General features: G+C 37.7%; 1 protein-coding gene across 2 annotated transcripts in view; it reads left to right on the top strand.

Moving 5' to 3' along the window:
- The window catches only part of FBN1 (fibrillin 1), a 210,099-nt gene that overhangs the window by 101,489 nt on the left and 82,726 nt on the right, over positions 1 to 25,884 (top strand). Inside the window, exons 12-21 of one of the 2 annotated variants that reach the window (XM_018562908.1) lie at positions 9,666 to 9,785; positions 12,007 to 12,132; positions 14,592 to 14,714; positions 16,591 to 16,713; positions 17,925 to 18,077; positions 19,369 to 19,422; positions 21,401 to 21,526; positions 23,180 to 23,305; positions 24,675 to 24,794; positions 25,268 to 25,405. In XM_018562908.1, coding sequence (XP_018418410.1) covers positions 9,666 to 9,785; positions 12,007 to 12,132; positions 14,592 to 14,714; positions 16,591 to 16,713; positions 17,925 to 18,077; positions 19,369 to 19,422; positions 21,401 to 21,526; positions 23,180 to 23,305; positions 24,675 to 24,794; positions 25,268 to 25,405 — 1,209 coding nt within the window. The remainder of the gene's footprint in view (positions 1 to 9,665; positions 9,786 to 12,006; positions 12,133 to 14,591; positions 14,715 to 16,590; positions 16,714 to 17,924; positions 18,078 to 19,368; positions 19,423 to 21,400; positions 21,527 to 23,179; positions 23,306 to 24,674; positions 24,795 to 25,267; positions 25,406 to 25,884) is intronic. The other variant, XM_018562909.1, reaches the window with a different exon arrangement.

The following is a 25,884-nucleotide window of genomic DNA, read 5'->3' on the forward strand; positions in this document are numbered from 1 at the left end:
TATCATTTCTCCAGCTGCTGTTGCCAGAGAAGAAGCTAATGAAGCAGATCTCTGCTTTATTCGCTTCTTTGGGGTCCCTAGGTGACAATAGGGGTCTAATAGATCCCTAATGTCTCCATAAAGACGACCTGTCACTGTGTCTGTGCTATCACATTGGGGCTTATTAGTCCCCTATTTGATAGCAATAAAGTTAAGTGGTAAAAAAAAAAAGAAAAATTAAAGTCACATATAAAAAATGCACAAAAATATTTAAAAAACACAAAAAGTCCCCCGCCCCCACATACTCATCTATACAAATGCAAACACGCATTGGGTGCACATACGTATGAAAATTATGATTACACCACACATGTTACATAGCACTGCAAACATCAGAATGTGAGGAATAATTCTAGGCCATCAACCACTGCTTACACTAAATTGTTGAGCGGTAAAAACTTTTAAAGTGTTGCTAATGGCCAATTTTGGATATAGTCGTTTTTTTCAATGTGGTGGGCGCACACAATTTTAAGATTTCACATGCTTGGTATATATTTACCCGACTCAACCCCATCTTTTATATTTTACCAAAACATTGGGTAATCATAAATGTTTCATAACATAACGCAGGGAGAACTTTTTCAATATTTTAGGTAATTTTTTTCTTTATATAGTAAAAAATAAAAAAAAACCCAGTGGTGATTAAATACCACCAAAAGAAAGCTCTAAGTGTCCCCCAAAAATGGTATAACATTTATTTCAGTACAGCGTTGCATTTCTGAATAAATGTCAGTCAAAATAACGCTGCCGTGAATACTGAAAATTGGCCTGGACAGGAAGGGGGTTTAACACCCCTGTCTTAAAGTGGTTAAATAATTGACAGCGTTGGAATTATATCTATCACAAAAATTTTAGTTAGTCCTTATCACAGGTAAACATGCCATAACTGACTGACAGCTGACAATGAACATTACATATCAGACAATTCTGATCTCTGGTTTAAAAATGGCAATGCAAAGCTGTTTATATTTACTGTATATAATCTGTTTGTATCATTGTCTAAAGCTGAGAGGGCTCTTATTTTACAAATACCGTATATACTCGAGTATAAGCCGAGTTTTTCAGCCCATTTTGTTTGCTGAAAAGTCCCCCCCTCGGCTTATACTCGAGTCAGCGTCTGGAGCTGGTCAGGTTTCTTCTTACTTATCTTTGCTGCATGTGTCTGATTTCATTTAAAGATCATTGGGAATCAGTGTGAGCTAAGAAGGAATGTCCACACACAAGTCCTCTTTTTTTACTTTAACATTCTGTATGATAGACAGTTAGAGCCATAAAAACCCCATGAGTAGATTCAGATTCTATACTAGTATAGGGTTGTGCTAAGGGGCTGGAGTAGCTGTCAATAATGCTTCCTAAATTTGATGGTTATCAGTAATCACTATGAGGGTTATTCACAAAGTTGCCGAATGAATAACCGACCCGAAGTGAAGCTGTTCGGCTATTCACTTCAGGCTTGTACGGCTAATTTCATCCGTACAAAGGCTGAAATCAGCCGTACATCGTCTTGGTTTGACTGGCTTCGGGTTGGCTAAACATGCTCAGCATGTTCGGCTGAGCTGAAGTGCAGAAGGAGTTCGACTCAGCTGTTCCAACATCTGGATCGGCTGAGCCGAACCTTCGGCAGGCTACTCGCTGCAGTTCAGCTTATTCTCATAGGGGCCGAACGGCAGTGAGTGAATAGCCGAATGCCAGCGACATTCGGCTCGGCTATTCTGCTTGGTACCTCCGTAGTACCGAGCAGAATAGCAAATCAGTGCAAAAAGTAGGGGAAAAAGGAAGAAAATAATTGTTTAAAAATGATAAATCTTAAAATATAAAGATTAAAAAAATTTTTTTTTAAATTAAGATCATTGAAAAAAACAAAAATGAAGATCAATGGACAAAGAATAAACAAAAATAAAGATCATTAAAAAAAAAAAAATTAAAAAAAGAAACAATTAGGCGGAGCTAGCAGTGACCGCTAGCTCCGCCCAACTTTTTCCTCTAGCAGGTCCCGGCCAATCAATAACAACTTGATAGATCTGTCATTGCAACTGGGCGGAGCCAGCCTTGAGATCACGGCAGGCTCTGCCAAGTTAGCATTGTGTAATGACAGTTCAGCATCCCCAGGTAACCTGATGGGCAACCCAGGTAACCTAACCTGGGGACGCTGATCTGTCATTGCAACTGGCCGGAGCCAGCCGTTCGGCCCACTTCGGGTTACACCACGGCTCAGTCGAGCCGAAGCATATACCTTCGGCTCGACTGAGCTGCTCGGCCAACTTCGGGAGCTTTACGGGCTATAGTGAATAGCACGTACAACAGCCCTTCGGTTCTACTGAACCGAAGGGCTCCGGCAGCCGAAGCTAGCTGGAGCTACGCCGGATCCTTCGGCTAGCTTTGTGAATAACCATCTATGTGTATGCATGCGTGTATTTTTAATAGTAAAAATTATTTAACTGACAACTGGCAGACAGTAGCCTTGCTATATAAACTGAACACAAGAAGTGTCCTCCTGTAAATGGCTCAATGGTCTTCCTTTCAGATGTCAGGCATGCTGTTTACCACCTAAACGATATGTGCCAATAATGGCATATGAGCCAAACTTTAAGAAATTTTAACCTGAAGATTGTTTAATCCAAGGGAGAGCAAACAGAGCCAGCATGTAATGGGTGCATGCCAGAAATGGTATTCACCAGATTAAATACCTTCAGGTTTGTTTTATAAGGCCAAAAAAAAAATTTCCTTTTCAGTGATCTTTTTTTCAATTACTGGGTAACGGGAAACATAGAAATTAGAGACAAGAAATTGTTCAGAGCTCTTACCAATTGGGAAAGTAGTATGGTTTTTCCAACTTCAGTGTAGTGAAATCAAAATGACTACTTTTACTATTTTTTTTTTTTTGCTGAAGAATGGATTCTTTTTTATGTAGTCTTTCTATTTACCACTGGTAAACGTTCAGAGCAGTTTATTAAACTAGCCAGGAAGCCAAAGCTAAGTAGAAAATGCACATTCCAACAATCCCAAGAATGCCTCAGATATTTTGAAAACTTCTCCCTGAAGGAACTATATAAAAGTTTGGTCACAACTTTCTAAATAAATAATATTAACATGATAAAATATGTTGTAGATGAAGAGAACCATAGAAAAGAAAAACACAATTATGATGTTTATTTTTAAATCATAAGCTTAGGGTTATTACTAAAGTAAACATCTGTCTCAGAAGCCTCTGATGGAAGCTACCAATTGGCAATTTACAGGCTGTGGTTAGTGAAGGCAAACATTTTCAAAAACTTCCCTGTTAGTGAAGCCACTACTCTGGAACTAGTGTGCAGTCCATCAGTTGGGTGTAAAGGTATTTTTAAATACACTGTATAGGTATTTTTAGCAGATTTCCTTACACCAGTGGAGGCTGACCTGTCTTCTGCCTGAGTTCAGGGCTTATAACTGATACTCTGCCCATACTACTGCAGGTGGATATAGCGGGACCAGCGCTCATTGTACCGCTCAATGGGATTATCCCATCAACGGTAGTTAATTAACTGAGCGATTGTGATGATATAATCCTATCATCGGTCAGGAAGGAGTTAATGCTGTTAAGAGCATGAGCAGGAGATGCAGGTGAAGGTAGATCCTCGATATGAATGTTATGAAACATTTGACATTTCCGTACAACGGAATCAGATTAACAATTTTGTCTTAAACACAAACTGATCTTTTACATCCATCTGACCTTTTATGTTAAAGCGACACTAAACTCAGGAGTTAAATCTTAAAGATACATTCAAGTACCTTAACTACTAACAAAAATGTTAAATCTACTACTACTAACTACTACTAACAAAAATGTATCTTACTTGTGTATCACTCAGCTGTAGATCCTCAAATCATCTCTGAATTGGTGCTGACACTGTCCTTCATTCTGGAGGGTGGCTACTTCTGTTCCCCATGGTCCCTGTGTGTGTTTTAAAGTAGTCACCGCTCCAAGCTTGCTCCTGTAATGGACTGCAATTTCAATACAAATTAGTAAACTAAACCTGAGATTGTAGTCCATCACGGGAGCTAGCTTGGATCTGTGGCTACTTTACAACACACACAGGGACCATGGGGACAAAAGTAGCCACCCTTCAGAAGGAAGGACAGTGTCGGCACCAATTTTTTGAGGATCTACAGCCGAGTGATACACAAATTCAATGCATTTTTGTTAATAGTTAGGCTACTTGAATGCATTCTTAATATTTAACTTAAGTTTAACTGAATTTAGTGTCACTTTAGCAAGAGGTAACACTCGTATGTCTCTTGGCCTTCTCAGACACCCCTTGAACAGGTCTTGTGAGGTAGGAAATTCATTGGCTGTGATATATTTATCTGGCTAATCACTATTGTTTTCTTCCAAAACTGGCAATAGAGTTGTCAACATAGCCCCCCCCCTTCTTTTCCATAACTTGATACAAATATGTGTATTGGTACAGTCCTCATAAGAGCATCAGAAACCTCCTGGGCCTTTGTCAACCAGCAGCTGTCTGCAACCTGTTGATTAGTGTTCCCAGGCATGGTAATCCAAGGAAATTGTTAATGACACACCTTTAAAAGAAGATGGGAGCATACAGAGGTTTGTGCTCCTAGCTCAGTGGTGGCGAACCTTGGCACTCCAGCTGTTCCAAAACTACAAATCCCAACATGCATCTGCCTCTGGGAGTTATATCTGTGGCTGTCAGAGCCTTGCAATGCCTCATGGGACTTGTAGTTCCAAAACAGCTGGAGTGCCAAGGTTCGCCACCACTGTCCTAGCTGTTTGGATCAGACTGTCTCTGACAGCTTCAGTCTCAGTTAACATTTAGAAACCAATAAGCGTGGTTCCTGACCATGTGTTCACCATGAAAGTTATGGCAATTACATGAGGTTTTTTTAGTAAACAAAGCTCTCCTGGCTCCAGCTGCCACATTATTTCTTTATGTGTTTACTCCCTGTGCACGCAGGCATAAATTCAGTTTTTATTATGAAAGTACAGAACTGATACAAGTTTTAAGAGATTTAAGAAAAATATCCTATAATAAAATGCCTGAGCATGTCATAGAGTTATTTGTCAACCTAATTGACAGACATTGACATTTCTAAATTTGGTCTGCCTTTTTGCAACAATATGATCTGCGCAGAGGGCTTGTACGATGTAAAGTCCAGCAAATGGCTATTTATTGTCTTTGTATTAAAAACAATGCAGCACCAAAGTTAACATGGTGAAGTTTCAATGGCCCCTTGGTAAACCTTGAGTAAAGAAATCATATTTAAATACAGCCCACAATCACAATCTGGCAAAAGAATGCAAGGTTCAATCTAGGTGCACCAAGGAGATGGACCTGACTTGTAACACCCTATGTCACATTACTATTAGGTGTTACCTAACAACATTACAGTGGACCTGATTGGGGACTCGTTTGGAGTCTTTCACTCTCATTCTGGATCTGTTTTCTGCTTACTCCTCCACACTTGATCCATTTTCTCCTCCTCTAGAAAAGCAATCCTGATTGCTAGAATTTACATTGGATAAGCCATCTGTGCAGAATTGTCAGTGGCTGGGGGGTCATTGCAGAAGGCACTTCTTAAATGAGGTTGGGGTTCAGTCTTACTGTCTGGAGCACAATTTGGTCTGGGCATCACTGACCTCTGGTTATGAAAAGGGGTTAAGCAAGGCCCTAAACCATAAATTAACCACTTGATAACTGGGGTGTTAAATCCCCTTTCTGTCCAGGCTATTTTTCAGTATTCAGTAGAACCGAAGGGCTGCTGTACGAGCTATTCACTATAGCCCATACAGCTTCGAAGTCGGCCGAGTGGCTCAGTCGAGCCGAAGGCATATGCTTCAGCTCGACTGAGCCGAGGTGAAAGACTGCTGGGTGGAGCCGGCCGTCATCTCACGGCTGGCTCTTGCCACTTGCATAGACAGATCAGCGTCCCTGGTTACCGGGTAACCAGGGACACTGATCTACAGACAGGCCAACTCTACCGTAAGTAACGGCCAAGTAACTTATTTTACCTCACCCAACCCTAACCCCTCCCCCCCCCACCTTGCCCTCCATGTGCTATGTTTATCCCTATTTACATATCATCAGAGGGCGACGCAGAGTGGGAGATGTGACCTACAGTGGGTCAGGTGGGGATCCTGTCCTCCTTCAAGCTGGCACAGCACTGCTCATGGGTGCCCCTATTTCTGTAGGTCCGAGAGAAGGCGTCTGCTTGCAAGCAGTGGTTTGCCCTGGTCAAGAGAGTTAAACTCTTGAAGGCGCTGAAAATCAAGCTTTTAATATGAATTAAAGAAGGAACAAATACAGAACTAAACTATCTCCTTACACTGTGGGGTTGATTTACTAAAGGCAACTAGGCTATTCCCTTTGCATGGTAGTTTTTCCTTATTGTAATGAAAGTGGGGAAGCCCTGCTTATTTCCATCATCCACTCATGTGCAAGCAAATAGACTGTTTATTTTTTCATTTTCTTTGCACGTATATGGATATTCTTTCACCGTATTTATTAAGCTAATAGAAAATGCACTTGCAAAGTGACATTTTCTTAGCAAAGAGAACAGTCTATTAGAGTTTAGTAAATCAACCCCAGTATTTCATTATACCCAAATAATAATAATAATAATAATACAATGTCTTCCGGATAGACATATTCTTAAATCATATCTAGATTACTAATGCTATGGTAGAAGAGGTTAGATGCAGAGCAAAATGTAAAACGAAACTAAAGTTTAGATACAAGGCAAAAAAAGAGGAATGTTAACAAGAATGAAAATGCCTCCCACACCATATACCAGAATCACCTGCCATGGAATTCTTTATGGTTTCTGTGCAAATGGAAAGTACTGTTTGCCAGCACATGTATGAGTTAACTTCGAAAGTAGAGAGTGTTAGATTGTTCCTTCTAAGCTGGAACACAAGGAGTGCTGTGAATCCTAGCCTGGTGAAATGTTTGTGTAATACATTTGGAAGTATGTGGAATTTATGCTTGAGAATGTTGGTTCATAAACAGCATTGGTGAGTCCAAAGCTTTTGTGGTGAGTCATGATCTGAGACAGAGGAAGCCAAGTCATAAAATGTATCGTACAAAACCTCTCCTTGGAACATTGGCTGTGAGCCTCTTCATAAGATAGTTCTACCTGTAATTATTAGGAATAGAATAAATGCTTTTTACAGGTGTGCTTTACTATAAGGGTAAGAAACTGAGCATTTTAGTATTCAGTAACCATTTTATGTGGATTAACAATACATTTTTCACTACAAGGTTTTAAAAGAAGTCTATCTGCTTCTTCAAATCAAACAGCTAAAAGAGCTTTATATTAAATCAGCCTGTGATTCAGGAACACTGCATATTTATTTTTGCATTAAGTATATTTCATTTGCAATTCAGCTTTGAATATGACTGGATATGTCAGCTCAGTAGATCACTCCAAAGTTATCAGCTCTTAGTATAACATATGTGTTTGTGTTATCATTTTAACCTATGTAGACCTATGTCCTTGCAGTACTAGTGTTGCTTATGTGGTTGTGATTCTAAAGCACCACAATATTTTAATACACCAGTAGTGCAGCATGGCACTTGTATAGCTTGTTTGTTTAGCTAAGAGCTCCCATTGCTACATGTCATTGCCGAGCATATTCACTGCAGAACAGCTTTAGGAAGGATGTTTGACTGGAAAAGCATGTTTACCTAAGGGCTAGAATTATGAATGAGCAACAGTCTTTGCTGACTCTTGATCTTTTTTCCAGATTGTAGGCAAAATTAACTTTCAAAAAGCGCTTAATGTATTCTTGACTTTTTTTAAAATAATACATTGAATATGATCAACTGTGCAACTAAGTATTTATTTTTAACCAGTTATAGCTCTGATTTTGTTATGCTGGACATAGCCACTTGAGACCAGTTCTGTTTACGATGAGTTTCCATCTGTTACTATGCAAGGAATGATGGATGTTAATACTTTGGACTAGCATTCCTTCTTGACTGAGTTTTAAGGAATTACCTTGTTGTCAGTTGTTTTTGAAAAATGTGAAGTTACAGTAGTTTCCTTTTGACTTTTATTTCTGCAGAATGTTTAGTTTGTTGTTGGCACATTTGATTTCTTTGTCAGCACAATTAAGCAGTTTTTGTTTTGAACAGTATAGAACATCCGCAAAAATGCTCATGCAGCCATCTGCTGAGATCATTGAGCCTGTATAAACTGTACGACAGTGTTCGTAATAAAACTTTAAAATATCAGTAGTCCTAAATTATGTTTATAAGTAGTAGGGTTCATTTTATGTCAAAACCTACAATTCTGTGTTTGCAGTTGACCTGCATGAGTAAACTACATACGGTGTCTTGTTTCAAAATTTACAGGGGTCATTTTATCTTGCTCCCTTTACCTCTTTGGAGACCACATAGCTTATTGTAATCTGACGCTAATCGATATGATACCACTCACCGCTGCTGACAGAATTGTGTTCAAATAAATAATGCTGCATACTGCTCACAGTGCAGTAAGCAAATTTTCAGATAAACCAACAAACAACAGGGTCCTCTGTGTTTGAAATCTTTTATCAAAGCATCATTAAAGATGACCACAGAAGCTTAAAAGATCTTGTAGGGCTTTTTCAAGGTATTGTAGTCCTGTTTATTGTAATCTGAGACTGAATATATGCAAAGCTTGGGGGTGGATGGGTTATCCAATGGTTAGTAAAAGGTACTTTAAAGTCCAGTTAAAAACAGAGAAGTAGATATGCAGTCAGCAGGGGCGTAACTAGAAATCACAGGGCCCCATAGCAAAATGTTTTATGGGGCCCTGTGATTTCTAGTTACGCCACAGATAGCAATTCTACTAGCAACCTCTATTTTAATAGTCTTACTATTTTCCTGTTACAGCAGTGGTGCAGGGTATCTAAAAATTATTGTGCTGTCCAAGTTAGATCTAGTACACTCAATGATCAGAACTCAGTAACAGACTTGGTGTCTTCCTCACTCTGTTCCTCTGCAAATCAAGTCTGCAAGACAATTGTGCTGAGTAGTGAGGCTGTTACTTGGCTCTGCAGACATAAAGTAGAGGATAGGGTACAGAAAGGTAAAGGGAAAAAGTCTTCAATCTAGCTTTATACTAATAACATATATTAAAACAAAAGGAAGGAATATATATATAGTTGAAATGCCATTTTACTTGATATGCTTCTGACAATTATAAATTAAACTATTAAAAACAAATAATTAAAATACTCTGTGGTATTTCAAAACGTACAGCGCTAACCGTCCTTCAGAGGTGCATATAAGAACTCCGACGTTCAGGTCAGGATTTAACAAGTGCTAAAAAATTAATAATTAATAAAACATTCAGTGAAGGGGTGTGTCTCAAAATATTCAACGTGAATACCGTTGTACGTTTTGAAATACCACATCCTAATAGGGGCTGAGTGCCTTTTGTTCAGCGGCTTCCCCTACCCTTTTAGAACAATTTATTTTTTTCTATTTTCATCCAGTTTTATCCAATCTAACTTTTATCCATATTGTATTATTCTTAGTATTTCCATTAGCGCAAGTTTTTGCAATTATTATAATTAAAATACTCTATTTCCTCGTTTTTTCCCCTTGTCTAATATGTACACTTTCTCTGAATTATAGATGTTGAAGAGTGTGAAAGAAATCCTTGCCTCCATGCAGACTGTGTAAATACACAGGGATCATACATCTGTCAGTGTTATTCTGGATTCCAGAGTACATCTACTAGGACAGAATGCAGAGGTATGAAAAATCTAACATGAGTAATAGAATGACATGGTCATCTGCATAAGATTAAAAGGCTTGCCACTCTGACATGGTTGTTTCTTCCATTAATGTGTGTAGAGAAATTGATATGCACAATATATTGTTTACATTTTAAAGGTGTAAAGTATTTATTGTAGCTTAAAGGTTAAGCAAATTTTAAAAACAGACTTTTATTGCTTAAAGTATGTATACACTTTTGCGGTCAAATTTTAGAAAACCCGACTATATGTTTGTTATGTTTTCCTATTCACACACACAAAAAAATCTTTAAAGGAGAACTATGGGGTCAGTGTTTTTCCCCATAGTTCTCCTTAGGGTAACGGGAGGACACAAACTAGCGTCCTCCCGTTACTCTAAGCTCAGCATACCGCGAGCTACAGCTCGCGGTATACTGAGACGCCGGAGCGGATCCCGACTTAGATGACCAGATCCGCCCAGCTGCGTGAGTGACAGCTGGCTCTGCCTATCTAGAGGCAGAGCCAGCTGTACCCGCCCCCTCCCCCATCCGTTCCGCCAGTCAGCGCTGGCAGATCGGAGCGGGGAGAGGGGAATCCAGCCCCTCCCCCTGTCACTGCAGAGAGCCGTGACAGGATCGAGAGGCGAGCGAACCCGGTATGTGTTCGCTCACTTCCCGATCTACTGAGCCGACCTGTGACAGTCTCATTGTCACAGGTCGGCTAGAACTATGAGGTGAGTGAAAAGCACTCACCTCATAGTTCTCCTTTAAAACAAAATATTTCTTACCTTTAAGATGTTTTGCAGCAGGCAACATGACTGATTTCAGGGTTTTCTGAACACCTTCACGGTGATCTGACATTACTGAATGGCTTAGGGCTGAAATTTCAGGATTGTGTTTTCTCTCAATAACTTCATTAACATTTAAATGCAGAAGCCAGGGTTGCAATCCTTCTCACTCACAGAACCTCCTAACATTACAAACAAGGAGAAGCAAGTATACATTTTAATCCTTAAGAAGCCAGGAAACCCTAACCCAAATAAAAGCAATTTAAACAGCAAGAAGCATTTTGTACTTTTTTGTTAAGCTTATGCTCTGTGAATGGGGACATATCACAAATGTAAAGTAGGTGTTATCCCAATTTGGCTGTGAAAGTGGAAATACACTTTAAATTTTCAACCTCCTGAGTCAATACTTGGTAAATGCACCTATGGCTGGAATTATAGTATGTCTTTACTATTTTGTAAATTTATATCCTGCAGCTTTTGCCCATGCTTGTTAGAATTGCTTTAGCTCTTTCAGGTTGGGGGGAGGGGATGCATTTGTGAACATGTTCTTGACTCTATAGGGTTGATTTACTAAGGCAAATAAGCGGTTCACTTTGCAAGGGAATTTTCACTTAGCTAAGTGAATGAGGTGAAGCTCTGCTGACTTCCACCATCCAATCATGTGCAAGCAAAAATACTGTTCCTTGCACTTGATTGGATATTCTTTGGATAGTTAATTTTCACAGTGTTCACTAAAAAATAATTTACCTGCAACGTGAACAGCTTATTTGCCTTTAATAAATCAACCCCTATGTTTTAGCATCTCTATAGTGTTTTTGGAGGTTTACATTCTTAAACTGGCCATACACTTAAAGATTTTTCTCATTCAGTGTCTGGGAATCACTTGATTCCACCATCCATGCTAAAGAGCATGGATGGGGGAATCCCCTCCTCCAGCTAGTGCATTTTGACAGCCAACGGCCATGGCTGTCCGAAAACAGTGATTGCAATTTTCCACCTGGCTCCTTTGTCAAAAGTTCATTGATAAATTGATTTTTGTGAAGCTGCACGGTGCTGGAGGGCCACCCATGGATCAAATGTTGGCTGATTCAGCAGAAAATAAAGGAAATTGGATCCGGGTATAGCCAACTTTAGTCTCAGCATTTTTGCAACACTAAATTTAATCCATTATAACTCAAAGTTGTAATACAGAAAGTTGTGCAAATGTCAAAGTAGATTAACTCTGGGCACTCTATGCTATTGTATTATAAGTCTTTTGATCTGCTGTATATATATATATGTATACTCTTGTGAGGTTCATACTGAGTTTATTGTCTATATTCTTAGGAATAGTATTTACAATTTTAAGGTGGCTCTGATGATGCACATCACAAATACCGAATTTCCCCATAACATAATTTTCCTATAAATCTTACATATTTGGCGGGACTTACACTTCTTTTCCTTTTTATAGACATTGATGAGTGCTTAGCGAATGGAAGGATCTGTAACAATGGCAGATGTGTTAACACGGATGGCAGTTTCCACTGTGTGTGCAATGCAGGCTTTCAAGTGGCACCTGATGGGAAAAATTGTCAAGGTAATTTTCTTTCGTCTCATAATCTGTCATTAAATGTCTTTTCCTTGTTTAACCTATTTTTAAATGTATGGTACGATAATCAGCGTTAAAGAATAACCTAACTTATAATGAAGTATAATACTATCAGCCCCTCTACATAAATCTTCACATACCTCACATACCCTGTCTCCCAGGTATTCTAGGAACTGCATAGACAAGTGTGCTACCTTAATTAGCCTAATTTTCTCCAAAGGGTTCGTCTCTTTTTATTGTCTATTGTCTATCTCTATTTATTGTCTGCTACCTTCAAAAATGCAGTATTAGTAACTACAGGGTAAATCGTATACTAATAATATAGGGTAAATATGCCTGGACTGAACTATTTTATAATTTTATTGCTATTTTATTTCTTTCATAAGCAAGTGTGTAATTTAGCAGTGGGTGTTCTTTAACATAGGCAATGTTCTCATCAACGTTTTCCAAGGAGAAAGTGTGTGCTTGATTAAGGAAGTAGTCATATTGTTACTGAAAACAATGTGGGTGGATGAGTGGCAGTTTTCCAACATGCAGGCAATGTTTTCAGAAAAATATTGTGTGCTGACAGCATAATAGTAGGATTTACAAGAACTTTCTAAGATGGTGACATGGTGCTGACCTTTGGACTGCTATTATCTAGAACTAAAATTCTAGCCTTAAAGGAAATCCTTCACTTTGAAGCAAGTGATCGCTAATTTGTTTGTCAGCTAGGTTGGGGAGAAGGTGAACAATTCTCCCAAAGGATGGGCAGACATCTCACTGCCTAAAATTGTTTAGAAAGCTTGTATGGAAATCATAAGCCTTTTTTCACATCGTCCATGTAACAACTGTAGTGCCACATAGAAAAATTCACATTTATCTATACATTGGAAAATTAAGGGTGAAGGTTGAATGTGTAAATCTGATTGGTTTATGTGGTGCAATGGAGACAGTTTTTATTTTGGTATGTTGATCTGTGTGATGAGCTGTGTGTTATATGCAGCAAGCTGGACTTAACAACACAGTTTTTGTTTGAGGCCTGAGTATCACCAGCCATAACTACATGGTACATATGGCTAGAAAACAGGCTATATAGCAGTTAATAAAAATAAGTATTTAGTTGGGATCTGAAGATACATCCTTGAGGATTGGCTGATACTGGATCACTCTCATCTTCATATACAGTTTAATGGTGATGTCCATAGTATCCAAGCAGATGCTCTAATGTTTTAAGCTATATTTGGGATATATTGATGACCAGACTGGTAGGTTCTTATATGTACAGTCACCAGTTCCCTGATGATTTGGTAAAGAGAATTGGGGTTTAAGATAATCTTTTATTTTTACGTGTTTTTATATTATTCAGTTTTTTTTATGAAGAACAGAGAGAGAAATGTTTATTTTATGTTTTTAAGATATCCATCTTTTAATTAATGGAGATTGCTAAGCCAATTAAATGTGATAATTTGATCTGTTGTGCCTTTATGTATTTTATATTATCTTTCAAAGGTTGCTGAGAACATGCCCAGTGAGCCTTTCATGTGCTAAAACAATTTCAAGAAAAGTCTGTACAAACTGTTGGCAGCATTAAATTAGGTTTAGAGTGTCCAGCTGGAAGTGATCATCTGTCCAAAGTGGTGATTTTAACATAGCCATATGGCCTCTGTACTGTAGGGAGGTTCAGTTTCCTTAAAGTCATGTGCACATTACAGCCACTGTATATACCTGTAGTAAGTTCTTCCCAATGGATCAGTGCTGCATGGCTGCAGCTTTTGTGCTTTAATTTTTTTCCCATTGGTGGCTAATGGATAGAGACTGGAACAGAGAAGTATGGAGGTGCTGTTATAGCAGTTTGGTGAATTCTGAATTATATTTTTCCAGTGATTAAAAGAAAGTTCTGAAGTCCATAAACCTAAGGGGTGTCCATGTGCTACTTAGATCATCAATACTTAGTCTGTGGGACTGAGGTTGCATGCAGCTATCTATCACATTGACCACAATCTTGAACAAAATAAAATAAAAAATTCTTACTTTCATGACTAAAATGAAATCATGACATATTGTACATATTAATTGGTATTACTGCTAACATACCAGCAACTACTGGTGGTCTCTCAGGAAACATGTGGTAATGCTTATCCCCAATAATGTCTCCACAAACATCAGATTCCCATTCAATACTTGTTAGCCAAAATTAGGAATAATATGATTTATGACCATTAAAATTACCCCAGAATGGCATTTGACACTCCTAAAATCTGGTTGGTCGCAAATGACCTGTGTATTCTTTTTCCTTAGCTAAGTTGCTAATCATTTTCATTTATATGGTTGCAATATTATTAGTCGACAGAAATATATTTGTTAATAAGTGTTAACTATTAGATTGCAGGTTTGGTACTTAACATATAATTATTTCAAATATATTTTGATTAATCAAAGTGTATATGAAAATGTTTTTTCCCTAGATATGGATGAATGCAGTGTGAGGAACATGTGCCTTAATGGAATGTGTATTAACGAGGATGGAAGTTTTAAATGCATCTGTAAACCTGGATTCCAGCTTGCTCCAAATGGACGCTTTTGCACAGGTATGTACTAAAACTCTTGTGTTAGTTCAACAATGCATAACATTTACTTGATTTTAGTTGTATTTGGTGCTTACCTATACACCTTCTTCCAGAATCAGTAGGAAATATAAACATCTAAATTTTACAAGCTGTACTAATGAAATATATTAATAGAATAATTAGTGAAACATTTTCTTATTCTGTTTTGGTTAGAGTGAGAAAAGCATTGAAGCCGTGTTTGTTTATTATAATTATCTGTGTGAAGCTCTTCCTACACCTCCCTTTCCTCTATTTGTCTGTTTTCCCCAGTTTCTCTGAGGATTGATGTGATTTATCAACCTCCGGGACCGGTATCAAAATACCCACTATCATCCTTGGTGACTTTAACATCCCAAGTTAATGTTAACACCTCAGCTACTTCTCAGCTCCTCAACTAATCTCTTCCTTTGGCCTTGTATTCTCTGCACTCTCTGCATCCTTTCAATATCCATTTTCCTCTCTGTTCACAAACTTATAAGTGTCATGCTCTCTTTATCTTTAGCCCCCTATCCCTGCAAACAGTTACCCATAGAAACCTTTACACTTCAACCCCTCTTTCCTCTGCTTTGCAACAGACTACGTTAATGACAAGTCTTCTTAGTCTTAACTTTTTTATATATTCAAAAGTAATTAAACAAATATATTTAAGAATAAAAACAAAAACTGAACATGAAAATATTTTTTTGGCCCTAGTCATTTCTTATTTTTTATATTTGATTTGTTTTTTAAATGTTTATTTCATAACACAATATATAAATACTTCATAAAATGACACCAATTTATATAATGATGTAAATAAATGCTTAAGAACTTTAAATAATGTTCATGTATTTCTAGTAATTTTGCAGCATTGCTGTCTTATTATAAAATACAGTTGGAGTCAGTTTGGATATTGTGAGTGTGTGTGATGGCCATAAGCCAGGGATTAAAGAAAGGAATAGAGGTGTTTCATACTCATTCTGTCCTTTTAAGGTCAGGATTGTTGTACATTACACAGCCTTGTTCTGTGTTGTGGCCTTACTTGTTTGCATGGTAACGTTGTATATATCATTTATTGCTATACAGTACTTGTGATGATTTATTGTAGCTACACACATAAAAACAGTTAGTAACCTCCATAGTAACATTGACAAATTATAATCATTCTTATGTTAATTCTGTTTTCTTGTGGTGTTTAAGCTTGTTGTGTACTTTTGTGCTTGTGTCTGTCTAGCAAAGAGCAAAAAGGTATACTAAGGAATATAGGATTTTGTTAGATGCTTTACATGTTGACCTCCAATACAGCCAATATCAGTAACATTATTCTTTTCAGAATAGTTACTGTAGTCCATAAAATGCTGACCTATATGTAGCTAATATAAGATTACTCCTTCTAGTGTTTGGCAGGTGTTAATGGAGGGAAAATGCTAATGGTTGAAAGTACAGTTTGCTTCTTTTGGCTCTATGCCCCGTTCTTACTTTCCATTCCTGAAAGCACCACCTATATTGTGGATGTGGGCCACTAGTGGTACTATGGTAACATTTACACATTTTTCCAAGAGTATTTGGAATAAGGATTTTTCTTCTAAGGTTTAAACAGATTTCACATGGATTCAGCATATTTAGTAAATACCCTCTGAGTCAAACACCTAGTACAAATGGTGCCCATCAAAAAAAAAAAAATATTTTGTTTAAAATAATTTGAAAGCAATACTAATAAGGTAATTATATAAAAGACAATGTTTATGTTTTACCTTTAATATACATTTTGAAATATAGTCAATATGTTATTTTTATTATAGACATTCGGTTCACTAGTCATTGCCATTCTTTTAACAACTCTCTATAATTTGGTGTCCCTGTCTTCTTGTCACTACAGATATTGATGAGTGTGAGACACCAGGCATCTGCATGAATGGACATTGTGTGAACACAGATGGATCTTTTAGATGTGAATGCTTCCCTGGTCTAGCAGTTGGACTTGATGGTCGTGTTTGTGTAGGTAAGTAAACATTTGATCCGTCATACTTAAAAGTATATATATAGTACTTCCTATATAATAATGACAAATTGAAAATAGTTCTGCAAATTGTTAGTTTCATGTATTTTGTTACTATGACAATTGTGATTATCTTATCTATACATAATGTGGGGATAGTTGTCTGCACACGCAGTAATTGCAATCCCTGAACCTATCTAACTGATCATGCACTGATGCTCAATGTGTAAGGTGCAGATTCCTACTTGGCTGTGTGCCTTAAACATCCAAATAATGCTGCATTTGCCTACTAATAATGCCCTATTATTGAAATAATGCCTTCTGTTCTGATAAAGTGCACTAAGGTTTGTGTGAGTCTACTACATGTTATATAAAATACAAATAAATTGAAAAAATAGACTGGGTGTAGAACAGTTTATTTTAGTTTAGTGGTTAGCGCTTCTACCTTGCAGCACTGAGATCCCCGTTTTGAATCCAGGAAGCATGGAGTTTACATGTTCTCCCTGTGCTTGCATGGTCTTCCTCTGGGAAATCCGGTTTCCTCCCACACTACAAATACATGCTGATAGGTGAATTGACTCCTGTCTAAATTTTCCCTAGTATATGCGTATAGGGACCTTAGAATGTAGGCTCCTCGTGGGCAGGGACTGATGTGAATGAATAGTATGTAAAATGCTGCATAAATTGGCAATTGATAATAAATAAAATAATGTGATTAGCTCACTAAGGAATTAAATGTTCAAAGCAAGACAGCAGGTCTAAAAAAATGGATCCTGTGCTGTCGATGCAAATCATATGTACAGGTATTTATCAAATGGAAACTACATTCCAAGCACCAGTGTATGGAACCTGCTGTACTGACTGATAGCTGAACTGTATAGCTGAGCGCAAATGTATGTATCATTTTGCTATCTGACTTGTCATACTCTTTACATTTTTGATTTGTAATTTAAGAAAATAGTTGACCTCATTTAAAGTCCTACAGTATTTTACTGCCGTATTCAGCAGACAGGAAATGAAAATTCCAGCTTACCACACTTCCCCCTTTTTTGTTATTTATTTTTATATACCTTTATACCATTTCAGCACAATGCTGTTTTTGTGGTACAAGTGCTATATGACGGTGTTAGGGGTGTTTTCACGTTATCAGCGAAGGAAGTCCATGTGCAAAGTACAACCTCCAAAGTACAACTAATGCATGCATTATCTTGCAGATACCCACATGAGGAGCACTTGCTATGGTGGTTACAAGAGAGGTCAGTGTGTCAGACCACTGCAGGGAGCAGTGACTAAATCAGAGTGTTGCTGTGCCAGCACTGAATTTGCTTTTGGTGAACCATGTAAACCCTGCCCTGCCAAGACTTCAGGTAAGAGTGGCTGCCTGTATTTATCCACAGTGTATATAAACTACTTAGTACCTAAAGATTAATAATATATGAAAGTATATGAAGTCTTTATCAGGTATCACTAGCAATGAGGAATTTTTCAATATACAGTATGTATGCCTTCTCTGAGCAAAATAAATGTGAAGATGCACAATCACATTTGATTATGTGGCTGCATATTTCCTAGACAGTTGGTCCTTCCATAGCATTTGTTATTTTGTAGTGCATATGGTCCAAAAACTATTGTGGTTTTAATTTTATAGTAGTCAAGGTTTTAGTATATTTTTTATTTGTTTAGTTTCAGCCCTGGTCAAGCTACATTCAGATCTTCTTAGTGTGTTATTACAGCAATAAAAACTTAGGCTGTAGTAGAGGTATGTGTGATAGGCACAACTGTTATTATGTGGACAGTGGTATAAGAACAGGGTTTCACAGAGCCCGGGGCTAAATCCTGACCCTACTTTACTATTCTGTTACAAACTTAAAAAGAGAATGTATTGGGGGTCTTGTGTATTTATATACAATATATTGTATATTTTTTTATTATGTCCTAAACTAAAAATAGTTCACATGTTAAAAATATATTTTTAATTGATAAATATAAATTATAGCATATACATATTTTGTAGTCTTCTCTTCGGCAGCTGTTGAGTGGAGGGTTCCTTGCCATATGTTTTCCTCTATCTTCTTATCACATAGGGGTCTATTAGCAAAGCTGCCGAGGGCAGCCGAGTGAATGACCAATCTGAAGTGAAGTGAGCCGAACACTGTTCGGCTATTCACTTCAGGCTGGAAAGGTCATTGTTTACAAAGCTCAATAGCTCAAACTGCAAACAAGTTAGTGAGCAAGAAGCAATTACTCATGCCTTATCAGACAGCTCAATTTGAAATTTCAGTCAGACAAAGTGCACCTTAAAGCAAACAGCTACTGCGGTGTAGTTTGTTTAGATAGCCCATAATGTTTTAGGAATCCTTTGTCGTAAATATGTACCGTAGTTGTAAAACAAATATTGTATCCATATCACATATGCCATATACAATTATAATATGGTTAACTAGTGAATGGTATTATAATAATACCATAACAATTATAATATGGTTGAACAGTATGCAATGTAAGCCAAATTGTTTTCACTGGTCAGTGTACACAAGGCTCAATTTACAAAGCTTTAACAGAAGGATAGGGATTTTGAAAGAGTTTATTTTTTAGAGAAAATATTCTTTTGCTGGTTTTCTTAACAACAAACTGCAATGGTATTTTCTGTGTTTTCAGATGAATATCAAGCTCTCTGCAGCAGTGGCCCAGGAATAACATCTACAGGAACTGGTATGTGTGACTAATATTCTGAAACACCAAAGCATACCTAGAACCCTGTATATATAGGGGGAGATGTACATGAGTATATGGGGGAAAGTAAAGGATGTATAATGATTTCCTGCCAAGGTTTATCCTGTAGTGGTCAGGAAAGGAAAACTTTAATTGAATTAATGTTTACACACTTAACATTTCACATAATCAATTACTACAATGTCTCAAAATTAGGTTTTCTGTAAGATAATGGGGTCTGAAAACACTGGAGGGCTATATTCAGTGCTGAGGTCTCAGTTAATGTGAAAGCAAAATATGAATTTTTAAAGGAAAACAGTGTGCTCAATCTTTGTAGCTGTAACCTTTTACTGGAGAAACTCCTAATCAAAACAATATCTGTTATTCAACCCACTTGAATACATGACTTTCTGAATTCATCCTGAAGGTACGATAGTAGGTCCTGTTGTCATCTTACACTAAGTAGTAGAGACTTCACCACCATAAAAAAAACAACCATGTTGTTGCTAAGATTCCTTTAGCTAAACTGGATCTGGTGCAGGATCATCTCTGTACAATGTTTCTTTACGGGTTTAGCCATTAAATGTCTATTACAATGAGCATGCTGATGTTGTGGATTGCTGTCTCACTGTGCAGACTCAATGCAGACATGGGCAAATTTGTTGGTACCCTTGCAGCTTATTGAAATAATTCTTCAATGCTCCTGCAAAGTGAATAAATTAAAACCTCATGTATACCTACACACCTTTGGTATGTCTTGGAGCAAAGCAAAGAAAGTGTGAAAAGAGATAAATTCTTTCTTTCTTCGACAAATGTAATCTAAAATGGCCTGGACAGATTTGTTGATTTTATTTGTTTTATTAATTAAATATTCTCTTGAATCAAAAATCATTTCAGAGAAAATGTGTTTATTTCCCCATGGAAGTGTACAAACAAATTTGTCCACAGCTGCATATGCTTAACTTAAAAATGGATGGCCAGGAGGCCCATTATCCAGCAAATATCTGTAAACATTTGTTTTGGGCGAGTAATGCCAATCTACATTACATTATGGCCACTAGAAGAAACTGGGGTGCATAGGAAATAAGTATTTATTTGAGTTTATCATTTAAACCAAGAACAAAATGGAATATATTGTAGCTTGCCAATCCCTAGATATGGTGGCTGCATTTGTTTACTTTTTTTTCAGAGGTTTTTGAACTTTTTGTTACCTGGTAATTCTGCATATAATAATCCTTTTCTCCTAGGGTGTCAATGCTCCCTTATTGTAGTGTATCTATGATGGAGCTGCATTGGCACCTTAGGCTGCTTAATGTAAGAGTATTTCATTGTTAGTGTTTACATAAACTTTTTGGAAAAAAAAAATGAAAAATCTGACAGATGCTGACAAAGTATAAACATTTGGGTGGAAATAGCGGTGACATCACCGCTAGCTCCGCCCAACCGTTTACTTTTGGCCGACACCTGCCAGGATCTTCCAGCAGGTCCCGGGCAAAGTAAAACAACTGGGCGGAGGCGACCGGAGCTACGGCTGGATCCTTCTGCTCCTTCGTGAACAACCCTCTAAGTTACTTTTTGCTAATTGGATCCATTTTTGTTTTCTGGGTTCTTATTTTTTGCCAGCCACTGTTTAGTTCATGTAAACACACTGCACAATTTTTCCACAGCCCCTAATCAAGTAATTAAAGAGTACCAATTAAAGAATCCAGTCAGACCAAACAATGCAATTACATATTGTACTGTATATAGATAGCATTCCTTGATGCAGAGTCTTGCCAGTAGTAATGACTTTGTGGGTTGTCAACTTAGATGGCTGCAAAGTGGAATACATATTTAAATTTTGTATTCAATATACTTTGTACACTGTTATTTTAGATGCTGTTTGTCTCACAGTTGCATGCAACAGGAAATGTAAGCACCTTTTAGGACTCAAATATGATGGTATCATTAATTAATGTATTGTGCATTTTATTTTCAGATATTAATGAATGTGCTCTGGATCCTGATATCTGTCCTAATGGAATTTGTGAAAACCTTCGTGGAACCTACAAATGCGTTTGTAATTCTGGATACGAGGTGGACACTACTGGGAAGAGTTGCAATGGTATTATTGTTCTCCTTCACATATGGTGGATGTATTCATCTACTATTGTTGTACCTATAGCTAGATATAAACAAGTGATTCAAAATGGATTCTGTAACGCCATGACTGACAGATTTGTGGCTTTGTAGGGAGAAGTTTGTACTAATTTAATCAATTATGTCTTGTTATTGAAACATATTTCTAGGAGTAAGCAAATCCCTAAATCTCTTCTAGGAGTAGCAAAATATGAGGTTTCTTGTTCAGCTCGCTTCATGGCCCTTAGCTGCTTCTTGCTATTATGTATGCAAATCCCTTTCCTTGTGCTGTTTCCAAAATAGCAAAACCAATAACATAAAATAAGTTGGGATTTAATGGGGCGGTGCTTAAGCACTGTCTCAGGTAGTACCAACCATACAAACTCTGCTGGGGATAAGAGTTATTTAAAGATGTTTAGACAGAATAAGGAATATGATTCCATTTTCCTACCTTTGAGTCTGGTTCTAAGGAACATACAGCTCATCAAGCCATAGGAGGATATCTATGAGGGTCAGTCTTTTTATCCTGACTTCCACTGCACTTTGATTAAATGTGCAATACCCTCATCTCTGGATAAAATTGAGTGCTCCACCTGTAATTTACTGGTGTATACCTCCTTATGCTGGACAGCGTTGGCACAGGCCTTGCCCCTTTATATTGTTCGCTTGCTTGCTTACAAAACTGAGGCATGACAATGGGAAGTGGGGTTATACAGGGGCTCTCTTAACATTTTTTAGTTTGCCAGTGTCCAAACCTCCTGCATATAGCAGTATAACCCAAATGTCCAAGAATTACTGTATTTGTGTCCCTCAATGGAATTCAAGAAAAATATTTTTCAGTAAGTAGAAAAATCGTATTTTTTGGTTGCAATGCAGTACTAAATGCCACCATGAGTTGAAATCTCTATTTTAGAACACTTGTAAAAAACCTGAGAGCTGATGTAGGGCTAGTTTACACCAGATGCAGTACTGATGCAGTACATTCAGTTTGGCAGCTGCATCAAAATCACGTCACAATGCTTTACAATGGGATTTCTGGTGCTCTGTTCACACTAGTGCAGTCCGTCCTGATGCAGTCAAAAAAAAATCTGTTGGCCTCATTTTAGCTACACCTGATCGCAAGGTAACGCATCAAAACCGCATGGAATGCACTGGACTGCACCTGAAAGCCCATTTTAAGCAAAAAAAAGCAGTAAAATCGCGGTCAAACGCATCGCACTACAGCTGCAGAGAGTCATGCAGTTCTGATGCATCTATGGTGTTTCAGTAACTTAGAAATTCTTATTTACACCCTCTAAGTTGAGGTCTTTTCTAATAGGAATCAACAAAAGTACTTCTTCCTGTAATCATTTTAGTTGCGCATCCCCATTTTTATGCAGAATTGTAACAGTACATTGGTATTAGATCATGTACTTGTGTCATTCTGAGATGTCGGTGATACTTCATCTGACGTGTGGTCAAATGGTTATACAGCTGTCTAAGAAGATATGAATATTCTTCTGTATTGTCAGTGGAATAAACGAGGATATATGGAACAATCTTCCTCAGCAGATTGCAAACACCTAGCAGACAAAACCATGCTGTGCTCCCTAAATTATATGTGCCTTGTCCAAGCTACTTGTTCACATTTCTTTTTCAGATATTGATGAATGTGCATTAAACAGACTGTTATGTGACAACGGACAATGTCGGAATACTCCAGGAAGCTTTACCTGCACTTGTCCTAAAGGATATGTCTATAAACCTGATCTTAAAACTTGTGAAGGTAACTCATTTTACTTAAAACTCTATAAAATATGTTCACTATTATAAGATTGTTTATGGCTGTTGCTTGTGGGCTGGTAAATGTGATACAGTTAGTATTGACAAAATTCAGCATGGTGCGAGTGTGACGGACTCCTTGATACCCCGACTGGATATCTCCGTCTTAAGGCTGTTCCCTGGGTGCTGGAACCAGAAGAAAGTGAATATAGCATGGGCTTACTCCAAGAATCAGGCAGCACTGACTTTGGAGTGGAAACATGAACTGGTTTATTGAAGAAAAGCACACAGAGTTTATACCTCACAGAATCAGATAAGAGTTCAGTGTGTTACATTGAACAGTTCCCACCCCTAGACAGCCGGGTGCCTGCTTTGGAATTCCTTAAGCACAAACACTCTTTGAAATTAATGTCCTTAATTAGATGAGAGCTTGATCACATCAACCTAAACAATGCCCACCCCAGACTGCCTGCTGCCTTCATAAAAATATGTTTAGCAGAGATGGTATCCAAACAAGATGGAAGTCTGGATGGTTCAAATCAAGTCAAATAGTGACATTCTCTCTCTCTAGATATAATAATAAACAGAAAAACACACACAGCAAAGTTCTAAGTTGTAATAAATCTCTGCAGCCCTAGGTCCGTCACAGCAAGTGCTGCACATGCAATATTAGCACAGACTAAATTAATATTTGCACCAGCATAGTCTTAAGTGCCCTCTGATTCCTTTTGCAAAGTTTGGTAACTCAAAACAAGATGGATTTTACCATGTATAACTTCGGATTCATTAGCATTCACTTATAAATCTAAATATATCACATAATAAATTATGTCCATAATAAATCATCAACAAATTAATTTAATGTATGGGTTAATGTTGCAATTTTGATATGCAGATGTGATGAACAAAGCCATTGAAAATGCTTTTCTAAAACAGATAAAACAAAGCTATCTGAACATTTACTTGCCAATATTACACTGCTCTGAATTCAGAGCAGAGTTGATGCCTTCATGTATGCTGAAAAATTCTTGCAGGGGGTGTGGCTATCAGCATTTTCTCTGCTGAGTCACAAGCCTGTAGCTTGTCAATCATCACCTGGTTACACACATGACTGCCCACTTGCAGTGTATGAGTACAATGCAGTGTATGAGACAAATGAAGGAAAATTTGGCTCAGTCAGGGAAAGTAAATTAAGTTGTTTTTTTTGTTTACTTGACGAGGATTGTGCATCACATGGAAACTTGATTTGGTACTGAACACCGTCATTCAGGTGTCTAGTTTTACTTTAATGGTATAATGTAAACTAGTTTAGATACTTATGGTTAATATCCAAATAAAATACAAACTGAGTTTGTTTCTATTTTTCTTTTCAGATATCGATGAATGTGAGTCCAACCCCTGCATCAATGGTGCATGCAAAAACATCCCAGGATCTTTTGTGTGTGAATGCCCCCCTGGAAGTACACTGGATACAACCAAGACAATCTGCATTGGTAACAAGAGATTTGTTAACTATGAAAAAAATATATTGAATTAATATTTGTTTAAAGTTATATATGTTAAAAAACTGAAAACTTTATGTAAACCTTAAATCTAATGTTCAGCATGTTTGGCATCATTCCTAAGCCAAAACATTTTTGTGAATCTGTTGCAAAGTTTTTTTACTTGGAGATCCTGCTAGTAAGCCTGCATTCACACGCGTTTCCGTGCACGTTTGGCTTGCGGCCAACTCAAGGAGTGCACAGAGAAGAATGGCAGGGGATTTTGCAGGTGAGAAACATATTTGCAAAAACATAATTTAGTTAAGAACTCTGTACACAGTGAGGCATAATGGCAAACATGCTGAAAAATAGATTTAGGGTTAACATTCACCTTAACCTTTTACAAGCAAATTTGTTGGGAGATACTGGAAGGATAGCTTGCCTAAAATGTGAAACAAAGTTTTTTTTATTGTTGTATTACACAGAAACTGTCAAGGGAACATGCTGGAAAGATATAGTGAATGGAAGATGTGAAGTCAACATCAATGGAGCAACCTTACGTTCACAGTGCTGTTCTACATTAGGTGCTGCCTGGGGAAGCCCTTGTCTACCCTGTGAACCAGGTACTTCCGTGCTCTTACCATGTGACTTTTGACTGTTTTTACTACTTTTAAAGTCAACATAGTGTTAACCAATACAGCCACTTAACATGCTGGTTTCAGATTTGTTTTACAGAGAGTAGGGGGGCTAGCAATTAGGCTACAGCATGCTACAGTTTTCATGTCACAACAAAACTGAACTGCAGGGATGAGCTTCAGGTTCAGGTTAAACATGAGATCAGTTCAGCAAACAGCATAAAACTGGCCATATTTGGCCATAGCAGCAAGTGATCTTGGGTGACATCAATGATCAAATATGGTTATGAACATATTTGGTCGACAACTTCACCCAGGATTCCCTGTCCATTTTGTTTACATTCCCCAACTGGCCGGGGATCTGTCATTTTGAGGCAATAGTGTGACAGGTGAACATCATCAGGCAGATGGTCATCGTGCATAGTTGGGCAGTGGGTAATCGTGGCGGCGGGTCATCATAATCGACA

The sequence above is a fragment of the Nanorana parkeri genome, unplaced genomic scaffold (assembly GCF_000935625.1).
Source record: "Nanorana parkeri isolate BGI_ZX_2015 unplaced genomic scaffold, ASM93562v1 scaffold611, whole genome shotgun sequence".
NCBI classification, from domain to species: domain Eukaryota; kingdom Metazoa; phylum Chordata; class Amphibia; order Anura; family Dicroglossidae; genus Nanorana; species Nanorana parkeri.